Here is a 13,482-nt window from a genome sequence, read left to right as displayed (position 1 = left end):
TGACCAAAAACTATTTTATGGATAAATACTTACTGCATTGCTGGAATGAAAAGATCTTTTGAATTTTCATTTTCTGTGTCTTCTGTTCTTTATTAATTTAAAAGGGCAGGAAAAAGAGGCTTTGCTATATTTTGATGTTTACATTCCCAGATAAGCAAATGAAGATCAGTCACTTTCGAGCCAAGTGTTTCTTTTTTAACAGCACACAAGGAAAAGCACAGTAAAACAAGCTTAGAATGAGAAATGGCATCTCCTGTTACAGAACCACTGTGAACGCATGGTGGTGAGGAGTATTATTGAAGAGTTTTTGTAGCCCTAGATGTTAAACAAGGAGAAGCATATACTGTAGTATAAGAGATGCAGGTTTCTGATTCTTTGAATCACTGGATCGTGAATTATGTGGCTTAAAATTCTGAATTTTATGCTTAGGAATGTGATTGGGGAGCACAGAAGAATAACTGCTGCAGGAAGTTCCAACAATACATGTGTATACCTGTTCTTTTATCTAAGATGTTAAAGTCTGAACGTTTTATCGGGCACTCAAAGAAAAAAGATTATTCCGTTTGACTGATGATAATGAGAGAACTTTATGGACTCTTACCAACTTACTTTTAGAGTTTCATGAAAGCGTTGTACTGGTGTGACACCTCATGCTGTTTCACTTTCTTATGCTCAGGACTGACACTAAAGCGGAGATTGACATGGTCTGTCAGATTGCCAAGGATGCTGGAGCTTTTGATGCTGTGGCATGTCACCACTGGTCTCGAGGAGGCAGGGGATCCATAGAGCTCGCAGAGGCAGTGAAAGGAGCCGCCAATCAGGAGGACAACTTCCAGTTTCTCTACGACCTGGAGGTGAGACACACTGGGCGCTGTTTTTAATACTTCCTGTATTACTACACTGATACATCTATCATGTATTTTTACCATACAGCCAGCACTATTTGTAACTGCTCATTAATAAAGGCTGAAGTCCCTTGGATGAGCCACAGCTTAATTAGTTCCATAACCTCCAGTTAATTGGTGACTGTATTGGTACGTAGCCAAATTAGATTTCTTCTGTGACTGTAATTTCAGACTAAACCCTTTCCTGTATATAATGCATTTTTAATCATAAATGTCGGTAACGGCATGACGGTACTGTCACGGAGCCCTCATATGTTGCTCTTACGTAAGAAATAGCACTCCTGGGAATGCACCCCTGCTGAATCCCAGGCTGTAATTGCCTCCATTAGTGCGAATTTCCCCGGCACTCCTTCCTTGGGAACACATCCTCAGCGCTAAGCAAGACGCTGCTATATTCTATAATACAATTTGTTTCATATTCATAATGCCCTTGCATCTTCCATGCCAGTCTGTTGTTCAGATGTCCAATGCAGGTGCACGTGTGTCTTTAAAAGAAAGAGGACCTTTTACCATTTTTGCGGCTGTACTGTAAGGGAACTCCTAGTTTTGTCCTCTGAAAAAGTGCATGATACCAATACATTAGTGGAGCCTCACCTAAAGAAGACTCCACAGCTGAAACTGTGTTTTCCATTTTCTACTTTTCAGTGTGATGTAATCTCTCCTTAATTATCTGAATTAAATTTGCAAGCCTGTGCAGATATAAATGACACCTCATTTCTTCTTATTGTGTGTGCTATGAAGAGCAGATGCATTTTTTTAAATCTTTACTTCTTAGAATTCATAGAGATCTCTTTTTTTAAAACATATATTTTTTTTTTTTGTGTTGTTTGTTTAGCATCAGTGAACAATACCCGTAATCTTTGGATAAATTATGAAAAAACATACTGTGTCAACTTTTCCCCAAGAATTACAGCTGCTTTTTACATATATTCATTTTGTTGTCAAATTCTAATATTTTAAATATATAACCATATCTAAGAACTACATGTATGATAACAGTGGGATTAACACTTTGAAACCTGCACTGACTGGCAAAATGAGCCTCAATACCTCTACATTAAGATGTAAAAATAATTGAAAAAACATGAAGCCCAATCAAGATCCTACTGTATATTATCATTTTTATTTATATTTTTCATATCAAAGCTTGAGTGGACATGAAGGTATTTAGGACCTAGTATTTCTGTCCTGTGTGTCAGTATTGAACACAACAGTATTACACGAGAGATACAGTATGAATAGAATTGACAGTAGTCTGTTTCTTGTTGTCAGCAGCTCAATAAGTGGGTGACCAGCGCAGACTTCCAGCTCTTTCATTTCAGGAAGTTGCTAATGACTTATCAAACTGACAAAGAGGTAGTCTATTTTGCCCTGTAATTTTGTCTTGTACAGTTGTATTCTGTTGCACTATGTTGAGTCACACTAATGGTTTGCATCATAAATGTTGTCAGAGCTTAAAAGTACACAAATTGAGGTATGTAGTTCAGAAACCTCTTCTGACTGAAAAAGCAGGACTGAAACAAATGATTCACAAGAAGAAGATCCTTCAATAAGTGAACTGTTGATGGTGTTTTAAATGATTTCATACAATACAATGTAGTGGTGTAGGTGGATTTTTTCCATTTTTTTATTTTTTTGAGCTGTTATTCCTTGGTCCCATACACAGAGAACTTTCAATGCCATAGATATAGCTGTCAGAAAAGCTACAGGCATCCAGAAAGTCTACAGTAAATCAAACTCTCATGTGCGTCTGCTGTGTGGTTTCAACATAACATTTAACAGACACTTCAAGTAGAGTGCAGTGAGCTTCTCCTTTAACTAACCTGTTAGTAGCTCTTTAATCACAGGACTGCTTCTGTGGCCTGGGGACTAGAGTGTGTTGGCATTTGATCTGTCTTGGGAGCTCATAAACAGCCTATAAAAAAAACATGTAATGGCATCTTGCAGTTGGGGAACAAATGCTTCCCAGGCACAGGAGCTGGCATTATCAGAACACTGAACTATTCAGGGTATGTTCATTGGGAGATGTGAAGAATGTCCTAGGGTGATACTGGTGCCAAACAGCTCAACTCCTTTATGTTTATGGAATGCACTGGGTCTAGCATGTATGGTAGTGTGAAAGAACAGCGAGGGCATTATCTCTCTATAAAACCTTTATAGAGACTCCAAACCTATCCCAGCTAGCAACTGGTACAAAGCAGGGTACGCCCTTGACAGGACATCACAGGGCACACAAACTTTCACAGGTAAGAAGCCAATTAATTGACCAGTATGTCTTCATTCTGTGGGAGGAAACTGGAGAACATGCAAACTCCACACAAATAGCACTCCAGGTCCAGAATTGAACCCAGGTTCCCAGTGCTGTGAGGTAGGAAACCTAAACACTGCACCACCGTGTTGTTCCAGTACAGTACATATTGCAATAAAACCCTTTTAAAACATTCAAAGCATCCATAAGGAGTCCAGTATACTTTTGTAGTTAACAGCCATCTTAATTCACATGAAAGTACATGTTAGATGACTTATGTGTACTGACCTTGGTTTTGAAACATGCGTATAAGTGCCAAATGTTCTGCTTATCATTAGCAGTACCAGGGGACTAATATTAGTCTTGCTAGCAAGAGGATGAATTCCTGCTGGTTCTGTAAATGTATCTAGAAGCCTCGTGGCTGAATGTGTATTTCATATGTCACGGCATGGGCTGAAAGCCAGTTGCATGTATGCGAGGGAGTTGAATTTAATAAATGGATACATATAGTGTATAAACACATCTGCCTCAAGCCCATTGTCTGCCAGGCTAGCTTTACCGGCAACACTTTGTTGAAGTAAGCATTTATTGAAAATTGATTTGTAGATAATTATGTATATAAACACTGTAAAAATTATTTTAAACATACCAGTATTTAATTACCAAATTTAGCTCCTAGACCTATTGAAATCCAGTGACTATTCTATAAACCCTTTCCAAAACTTTAAGATGCAGCCATGAAACCAAATGCTAACATACAAACTTTGTGTCACTGACAAAACTACAGCAAATGTTTTGCCAAAGTCTTTAATAAGTTTCTTAATAGTGGGTATTAAGTTAGTGTTGTATTATCTTATTTTCAATTTATTTTTTATATCCATCTAAAAAGTGAAAGCATTTTCTCTTAATATATTGGTAAATAAGGATATGCAAAACCTTTAAAAAATGAACATGCATGGGTTGACAAACATCTCCAAGGTTAACAATAATATTATGTTTACAACATACTCAAAAATGTGTCATCTTTGGCTTCAATAATATCAACAAAACAGTTATTTTGTAAGTACATGAGTAAACAAGGAACAATCAATGTAAATAGAGCAAATAGTGTCTTTTCTGCAAACTGAGACAAAAATATAACTTGTTTTTCCAAAGGAACCTTTAGTCTCAGTGCCCATTTTGTACTGTAAACAGGTATTCAAATGATTTAATATAAAAATGATAAAAAATACATCCACACAGAATTAAAAAATATCCTTAGCAGGCTTTGATAAGATTATATCAAAACATCAATGCTGTATTCACACACACTCTGACTCTTTCAGACTTTCACACCCCATTCTCAAATTGAACTAACAATATATACAACTACGCCCAGCACTGTTCAGAGACTGGAAAAAAAAATCTGCTTGTCCAATTGAAGACGAGTGAGGTCAAAATTTAGCAACGCAGCACAAAACTACTATATGTTGTGGGATTTGCTAAATTTTGTGTGCATTAATCATGCTTAGGAGCCATATGGAAGTATTCAACTGGGAGCTTTAAGCACTTTGGGCAAAATCTGTTTAATTGAACCGTGAAACTTTTTTATACATCCCCTGTATACCCACTGTATAGATGAACTGGAACATTTCTGTAATTTTCTGATTTTGCTTTTTAATGCGTATTTGCAAACTGATTCTTAGCTATTCCGGCCAGTTGTTTGGAATGAAGATGTTTAGAAATTAATGTTTTTTTTTAATTTTGAAGTAAATACCAAATATATAAAAATATGCGTGGAATGCAAATAGGCAACAGCCAAAAACCTTTTGTGGTGTTTTGTAAAAAATGAGATTACCTAAATTGTTTATGTATAGGACAGTGTCTTTTTAAGTTTAAAACTCCGCTTACATATATGTTTATGTTCCCACCTTGATCTACCATCATATGCACTGGGATCTGCGGCATCTTCTTGGAAATGTTATGTTTTGCTCACAAAAAAATAGCAATGTTCTTATTCACAGTGCATTGGCTCTGCTGAAGTTCCAGCAAACATCAGCTGTTTCGAGTTATTGAGTTTGTGACTTTAATTAACTGATCTCAGTAATGAAGGATTTTTTTACAGGCACAGTGTGCCAGTGTTTCATATGCTTTATTGAGTTAATCTCATGCCCGTCATGTGTCTTCAGATGTCCATCCATACACTTTCTAACTCCTTTATCCAGTACAGGGTCGTGGAGGAGTCGTAGCTTATCCCAACAAGCAATGGGCACAAGGCAGGATACAACCTGCAGGGCACACAGACCCACTCACAGACATGCACACACTCACACCAGGGCCAGTTCTCCCAGAAGCCAATTAACCTACCAGTATGTCTCTGGACTGTGGGAGGAAACAATGCTAACCATGGTCTAACCATTATGGTCTTAGATGTGATTATCTAGAGAAAATATTTTCTAGTTTTGTTTTTGAATTCCAGTTTCTTTTGTTTTCATCTACTAACATAGTTTATAAGCAGGGCTTTGAATTGCATGGGAGGAGACATGCACACCAGTTCTGTGAAGGCGCCAAAAAGTATACAGGGATCGTAAGGTATGCACATAGAAGTGAGCTTCTGAAATAACATGATCACGCTCCCTACATAAATTGTCGTGAATGCCACTGCCATAACCTGCTTCTACACTGGACGTCTGGGAGTGGTTTGCCCCATTCCAGCACCCCCATCCCTGAACTTTCTCTTCACGAGTGATGTGACAAAGAGGAAACACCTCTGTTCTAACCTACAGTAATGTCCACATGATGTCACAAATTGTTTGAAACCTTGTGTCAAAACCTTGTGTCTAAAGTGTATCACGTGAATAGAGAATTTAGAGCTAAGGGGAAATTCTTGAAATTGGGGTAATGTAATTAGTGGGGTACCACAGGGAACTGTATTAGCATGTGCGCTTTCTTATTTGTATCACTTATGTAGAATTTATTAATTAAGTGAACTTGCCAAATCTGTGGACAAAAGCAGGAATAGTAACAAGTGAAATAGAAACAGCAATTAAAGTCAGGAAGATTTTTTTTTCTCTGTGTTTTTCCGGTTTCACAGCTCTTGAATCCTTGGTTCGATTTGGGCCTGTTTGCCTTCTGTGTGGAGTTTTTTATGTTCTCCCTGTGGCTGCTGTCTAGGATAAGTGGGGTCTCACAATTGACCCTGTATGTGTGTCCTGCATGGGCTGCAACTCCTGTATTAGACCATGAGGTTGTTGAAAAAGGATAAGGATAATATTTCACATGATAAAAGTGCAGACTTGTTGACACTTTTTTACATTGGACAATGTAGGGTGCTAAAAAAGCAATTACGTTCATAGGATATATATAGTACTGTAGTTCAAAGTGTAGAAATGAAGTCTAATGAAGATCTGCTAACATTTTACAATAATAATACCTCAATTAGGATATTGTGTAGAATTTTGGTTTTCAAAGAATATACTTCTGCCTGTAATCAGTCTTAAGATCATTGGTCAGGTGTAACTGGAATGTCATCCTCATGCTAATGCTCTGTAGTCTTAAAGAGTTCTCAATGAAGTATTTGCAGTTGACAGAGTCATTCCAATTACGTTCTTCAGTGGGTTTAAGTGGAATTCATAGTTTTTCGTGGAAACTTAGTAGTCTTTCTGCCTGTAATTTAGTCGACCAGTAACAAGAAGTCAGGTTTATTACCAACTGTAATGAATCTAATTTGTAACCATTAACCTTCATCCCATTATGCCATTTTCTGCATGTAGCGAGATGATCATGGTGCTACGAGAGTAATGTTAAAAAACAGAAAGCACCAGAAATTCCAGGAATTAACTGAACTCTTGCATCCCTAGAGTACATTCGGATTTATTTCTTAAAGAGTCCATTATACATGTTTCCAGTTTGATCATTGGATGACCCTCGACATGTGCACGTAGCAATCTAAGGGAATCCTATTGATTTATTTTTTTTTCTTTTGGTAATGAATACTGGTACTGCGGCATTGATTTCTCATCACTGTTTTCTGTTCCTCGCACTCAAGGTCCTTCCAGTTCTTGATTTACACATTGGATCCCGGAATGAAATCCAGTTGGAAGTCCTTACTGCTCTGAGCAATTTATGAGCAGCTTGACAAATAAAACTCTGCTTTTAAAGTGCAGTTAGGTAACAAATCAATGTTATCTTGTGCAGAGATTTAAAATTCTTTACTTTGCATCCATTGTTTTACTTTTTCCTCATTTTCTATGCCTTAATTCAGCATTTCCATAACTTGAGTTTTCCACATTTATTCTATGATTGAGGGCTTTATGCTTTAAATATTATTTTGGCAGAGTCATTTTTAAATTCAGCAAGGAAAGCAAGAAAGTATGTGTTATTATCCCTGGATTAAATTGCTGCCCTCCAAAATGTGCACTTACCAGGGTCCCAGTGCCTATAAGGGTGATGGCATCACAAGGACACAAGGAGAGGTGACTATACTGCAAGCCCTTTATGTCCCAGAGTGCTGTTGTGCAGCAAGATAACAATATCATAAGTGGCTCAAGATCCCAAATTCCTGGCAGCACTTGGCTACTTGTGCGCCACCACTTGGTGGATTGCCGTCACAGCAGGCTGTGGACCTGTGATCCTCACATGCACCTTGATCAATTGGGCCACATGGGAGCCCCCCGGAATCATTTTGTTTTTAGCTTTGGATTACACTGGCTAGTAGAGTTTATGGGTCTGACTGCCATTTGCATTTCATTTTGTTCCAAAAGACAAGCTATCAGCTAGAGTGTTTTAAATCAGATAGAACGGATATCAAAATGAAAAAAACAATGACTGTTTTCTTGTCAGCTTAGCAAAAAGATGTTAAAAGAAGTCCTGATGACCTTAATCCATTGTTTTTTGAATTGGTATTTTTATTAAGAATTCTGTATTTTAATGCTTGTTTATTTTGCGAGTGGCAGGGGTCGTACAGGATGACTTTCACAGCTGAAATGTTGAAATGAAATGTACTTGCATTCCTGTCTGAGTAGTTAAATTTAATTTTCTAAGAATATATTTTGAGGGTTTATTTCTGGTCTTTTTGTTGAATCATTTTAATTTAAACTGAAAGCTTCCATAAAAGGAGTGTTTTGTTTTCAGAAAAAGAAACGGCATTTACCAGATGGAGTCTCTCCACAATATTCTTGTTTTGAATTTTTTTTTAATCTGTAGAGAGTTGGGATCTCAGTTCATATAAAACAAAAAGCATGAAAGTGCTTAACCAACAATTACAAAATCCCATTTCATATGACCATGTAAACCATCTTATTTAGCCTCACCCCTTCCAAATCTCTTCAGCTAAGTAATGTGGGACATGTAATCAGATTCCCTTTTCTTGGAGAAGGTTATTAGATGCTCAAGGAATTTTTTGTCTTATATTTTCACAGAATTTCAGCATGTAGCAAAATAACAAATAATTGTGCAGCTTCTTATTTTGTTTTGAAAATATCTATATATTCAAAATTGCTTTAAACGTACTTATTTTATTAAAACTTTTTACCCTTTTCACTCTGATGTACTGTATAATAAATCCTTTGTCTCACAGGAGGTAAACCCACCAAATTTAAACAGAGATACAACAAATTGTTAGACCTGTGAAACGTTTTGAAGCCCAATCTTCAGGGGAAAAAAATGTCCATTTGTTTTCTTTTACAGATGCCCATTGTGGAAAAGATTAGAACTATTGCGCAGAAAATCTATGGAGCTAAAGACATTGAACTGTCACCAGAGGCTCAAGCAAAAATAGACTGCTACAACAAGCAGGTGAGTGTACAACAATAGCTTCTCATGGGGAAAGTGGAGTTAGCACAGCAATCTGCTGACTAATTTGAACTTGGTATCATGAACAGTACTCTTTTAAGTGCCCCAGAAAATATTTTTGTAACATAAAATCAAGAGTGTTTTTGTTATACTGTAAACTGTACAGAGCATTGCTGCCTCTGAGCGCTGGGGCCTTGGGTTCAATTCCTGGGGTGCTGTATGTGCAGTTTGTATGTTCTCCCCCTTTTTGCTTGGGTTTCCTACGAGTGCTCAGGTTTCCTCCAACAGTCCAAAAAATATATATATACCGGTAGGTTAATTAGCTCTTGGGGAAAAATTGGCCCTAGGTGTGAGTGTGTGCGTGTCTGTGTTTGTGTCTGTCTGCCCTGCAATGGATTGGCATCCTGTCCAGGATGTACCCTGCTTTAATCCCATTGCTTGCCAGGATAGGTTCCGGCTCCTCCGTGACTCTGAATTGGAAGAATGGATGGCTATAGAGGCCACACAGGACGCTGGACTGCAGTATACAAAATAAAATGTATTGGTGTTGTACACAATGTTTAAATGGTTAAAAGAATCAGTTGTGTGGAGAGAAGTAAATGGATCAGTAATCTTGTTGAAAGACTGATGATGTCAGAATTTAGAAATGGTTAGAAATTATTTGACAATTGTGTACAACACAAGTACTTTTTATTTCTTTTTCGAATGTGTATACTCATAACTGTTCATTACTGACCTAAGCATTTTGAGACCATTGCCTTTTTAGGCATTATATAGTATACCCTAAAGTTTATTAGTATGATTGAGTACAGAGAGGCTGGGGGAGAGAACAATGTTCATTCTTCATCTTTGTAAAATGGCATATCTCTGAATCCCTCAACGGATAATAACTCATATCTTATATATTGTCCACATACTGTAGCCCACTTAATCTTTCCCATACAGTTATAGTAGTGGGTGTGAATTGTGTGGGGGGAAACTGAAATTTGACTCCCCAGAGCCTGTGGGAATGTCTGATCTGCTGTTGCAGTTAATGGAGAAGAAGTGGAGGTGCTGCTTGTCAGCTTTGTGTGAATAAAGCAAAGGTTATTCACAAAAAAGTAAGATGTCTTGCAAGTGTGGCTTCACCTAATAAAGCCTTTACAATCTAAAAGTGTGAATTATAATTCCACATTTTTATGTCATGTCAAAATGATCTGCCACGAACAGCTGTTTCTCCCTAATTAGGATTAATCAGCAGGGCATAGCTAATTTGACCAGTAAAATGTGCATGTAGAGGGGGTGGACAACATAATGGAAACAAACAACAAATGGCTCATATTTTAAAGTAAATTGCAATTAAAAACATGTGTTTCTTCTTAATTTGAAAGCTAAATACGTATATGTTTCTGACACCATAAAATCAACAATTTCATGTGCGAGTTTCTAAAGCAGCATGAGAGAATTTGAAAGAGATAAAATAGATCGTGTCAAAATAAAAACGGCAAAATTATTTAATGTGTCAAAGGCAACAGTGTCAAAAATCATGATGACATATGCGAAACAAGGGAAAACAGCATCAGGAAAAAGCAACAAAAAAGTCACAAGATAAACACTTAACAGATATAGTTAGACAGACGCTTAACAGGATACAGTAGGTTCTAAAAAACACAAAAATTACCACATCTGAATTTACAGCTCAATGACCCAGACACTACAAAAACTGAACATCATAAGCTTCACAAAGCTGATATTTATGGAAGGGCTGCCATTTGGAAATCACTTATAACCTTATTACCAATGCTGTAGCAACACTGCGTGCAATGAGCACAACCTGGACTTCTGAGCAGTGGAAGTTCCTACATCATGATGGCCTTGTGTTTGGAGAAAGCCAAAGGAAGCTTTCAAACCACACTGCCTGTTCCCAGCTACTTAACATGGTGGTGGATTTGTTATGGTCTGGGCTGTCATGTCGTGTAAGTAATTAGGTCCGATTATTGCTAATGGAAGATGAAAGGCCAAGAAATACACCTGACGCCTGAAGAAGGCTCCATGGCCGAAACGTTGTGTTTTCTTTCTTCTCTTTCCAGCATGGAATAAACCTATTACTTGTTCCTTTGCAGCCTACGCATGCTGACAAAGCTATCCACCTGAACTACAAGAAATACAAAGCCATTTTAGGACCAGGTGCACCCTAAGGTGCAAACTGCTTCCTCAAGATCTTCTCATATTCCAAGATGATAACGTACACTCCCCGTAGACTCTGGCTAATTTCATGGCCTCCCCAATCACCAGATCTAAACATTACTGAACCACTATGGGAAGATCTGGAAAGTGGAGTGCAGAGAAGATTTCCACTTCTATCAAGGAACTAGAGGCTCTGCTTCTTGTAGAATGGTCTAGTATCACAATAGAAGCAGTTCAGAACTTGTATAATAGTATTCCAAGAAGGTTTGAAGTCATTCTGAAGGCAAAGGTTGACCAATCTTCTTATTAGTTAATAAATATTAACATACTGATTGATGTTTCTATTATTTCATCGACCCCCTGTATTTGCTTTTTGCACACACAAAAAACACCTTAAAGGTTTGATTGCAAGCAAAAGGTAATGAATTGTGGGAATGAATCATTTCTATATTTTGCTATCATGTAATAGAATCCAGATTAGCTCATTCAAAGTTTTCTTGTATCTTTTTTTGGGTGGGAAGTTTTTTTTTAGTATAATGAAGAGATCACTTTTATTTAGTTAATTTAGTAAGGTCGGACTTATTCTTTTTATCATTCTTTCCTTTCCAAGGGTTTTGGAACCCTACCTGTCTGTATGGCCAAGACTCACCTGTCACTATCGCACCAGCCTGAAAGGAAAGGGGTGCCCACAGGCTTTGTCCTGCCCATTCGGGATGTGCGTGCCAGCATTGGAGCAGGATTCATCTATCCTCTGGTTGGAACGGTGAGTGTGAACAATTGATTTCTGCCTTATGTGCTATTGGAAAGGCTTGTGTGGATTAACCAGGTAGATCTCGCAATAGATTGCTGTTGTCTTCCATCTAGCCATTGTTCCAATATTGTTGGGGGCAAGGCCGCAGTGCACTGGTACGTGTTTAGCAAAAGGGAAATGAATTTGTTACTGTTTGAACCATCAAGTCACCCTTTATAATGATTTACGATAACTTCTGCAGTAAAGTTTTTTTTTCTTAGACACCTTTAAAGTAACATTTAAATCTTTACATGAAGCAGGCCCAGTTCCTTTCGCCAGATCAGATAATGATAATAATGATGATAAACTTTATTTTATTTGGCTCCTTTTAAAAGTGGCTTCTCAAAGCACTTAACAAAAAGAAACAATGATTGCGATTGCCGTTAGGTGGGAATTGGAAAGGAATTTGTAAAACAGAATAAAAAATGCTAGATACAGTATACTCCCTGTTGGCTACATCTTGACTTCAGGCATGCTGGGAAGCTAGCGCTCCTGGGTGATCTGGAAAACAGTGTTGATCAACATGTACTACTGTGTTACAGTTCCTGGGGAGTTCTAGGCTGCGTGTGTGTACATATATATTTGGAACTGTCTGAAACTGTAGACTGGAAGCACTGAACTGCACAAAGCTGATCTTTGCTTGATTTGCTAAAACGCTCATGGGGTGGCTCTGGAGCAGAGTTCCAGGGGGGGTCGGAACTCGAATGTTTGGAGAACGAATATTGGGATTTGGCGTCCGTTCAAGCCAAGTATCAGCCAGGCTGCAAAATTACAAATGAGCCACTAGCAAGCTAAAATGTGTGAGGTGCCGATGAGTCACTCTGTCCTGGAGGAATATAAATAATTAGTTTTCATTGTTCTTTAAATTTTACTAGGATTTGGGGTTTAAAAGCTTAACTTCTGCATGGGCACACATTTCAAGATCTATGCTTATGTTAATGAAGGATGAAGGGGTGTCCCTGAGCCATTTGTGTTTGGTTCCGTCAATATTTATTCTAGAATTGAGGGGATGGTTCGTCTGTGATTGGTTGCAGTGGTCCTTTGATCACTGGGGTGGCAGCGTTCCCTGTGACCTTCTCGTCTCCGTGTTAGGGTAAAAGTCACTGTTTGGGCCGAAAGATGTTCACATGGACGTAGACGTTCAGCATCTGTATCATCTTTCTCATTTTTGTAGTGTCGGGTTCTGGAATCTGACAAAAGTGCTGCTGCTGTTTTAAAATGGGCAGTGGGCTTGGTGGTCATTTTCTCATTCCTAGAAATGTCAGCTCGCACTTCCCTGGTGAAGACACCTCGCTGTTATCAGTAGAAACAATGCAGGTTTTGTTACCTTTTTAAATAATTCAATTAGTATTTTGTTTTTGTGCAGCCTTTGCAAATATTGGAGCAGTGTGTGTTCCATTACTTGATTAAAAAAATTAATGTGAGATATATTTGCTAAAACCTAAGGCACTTTCAAAATGTTTGCTTAACCCTTCAGTGTTGACCTGTTCTTTGTTACATGTGGTTTCACCACAGGGGATGTGAAACCCCTTATATACATATATTGGGAGATGAGGCACTTATTGGAGGGTTTGGGTTTCTGTATAAATTTGGTTTTCATT

At 37.9% G+C, this 13,482-nt stretch overlaps 1 protein-coding gene across 1 annotated transcript in view; it reads left to right on the top strand.

Annotated features, from left to right (window-relative positions):
- Nucleotides 1-13,482, top strand: part of mthfd1l (methylenetetrahydrofolate dehydrogenase (NADP+ dependent) 1 like) — a 116,186-nt gene that overhangs the window by 69,856 nt on the left and 32,848 nt on the right. Inside the window, exons 24-26 of the mRNA XM_088625393.1 lie at nucleotides 677-854; nucleotides 8,821-8,928; nucleotides 11,702-11,854. Coding sequence (XP_088481519.1) covers nucleotides 677-854; nucleotides 8,821-8,928; nucleotides 11,702-11,854 — 439 coding nt within the window. The remainder of the gene's footprint in view (nucleotides 1-676; nucleotides 855-8,820; nucleotides 8,929-11,701; nucleotides 11,855-13,482) is intronic.

This window comes from Lepisosteus platostomus, chromosome 3, assembly GCF_059453375.1.
Source record: "Lepisosteus platostomus isolate fLepPlt1 chromosome 3, fLepPlt1.hap1, whole genome shotgun sequence".
Taxonomy (NCBI): domain Eukaryota; kingdom Metazoa; phylum Chordata; class Actinopteri; order Semionotiformes; family Lepisosteidae; genus Lepisosteus; species Lepisosteus platostomus.
This window is presented reverse-complemented; position numbering and strand designations above follow the sequence as displayed.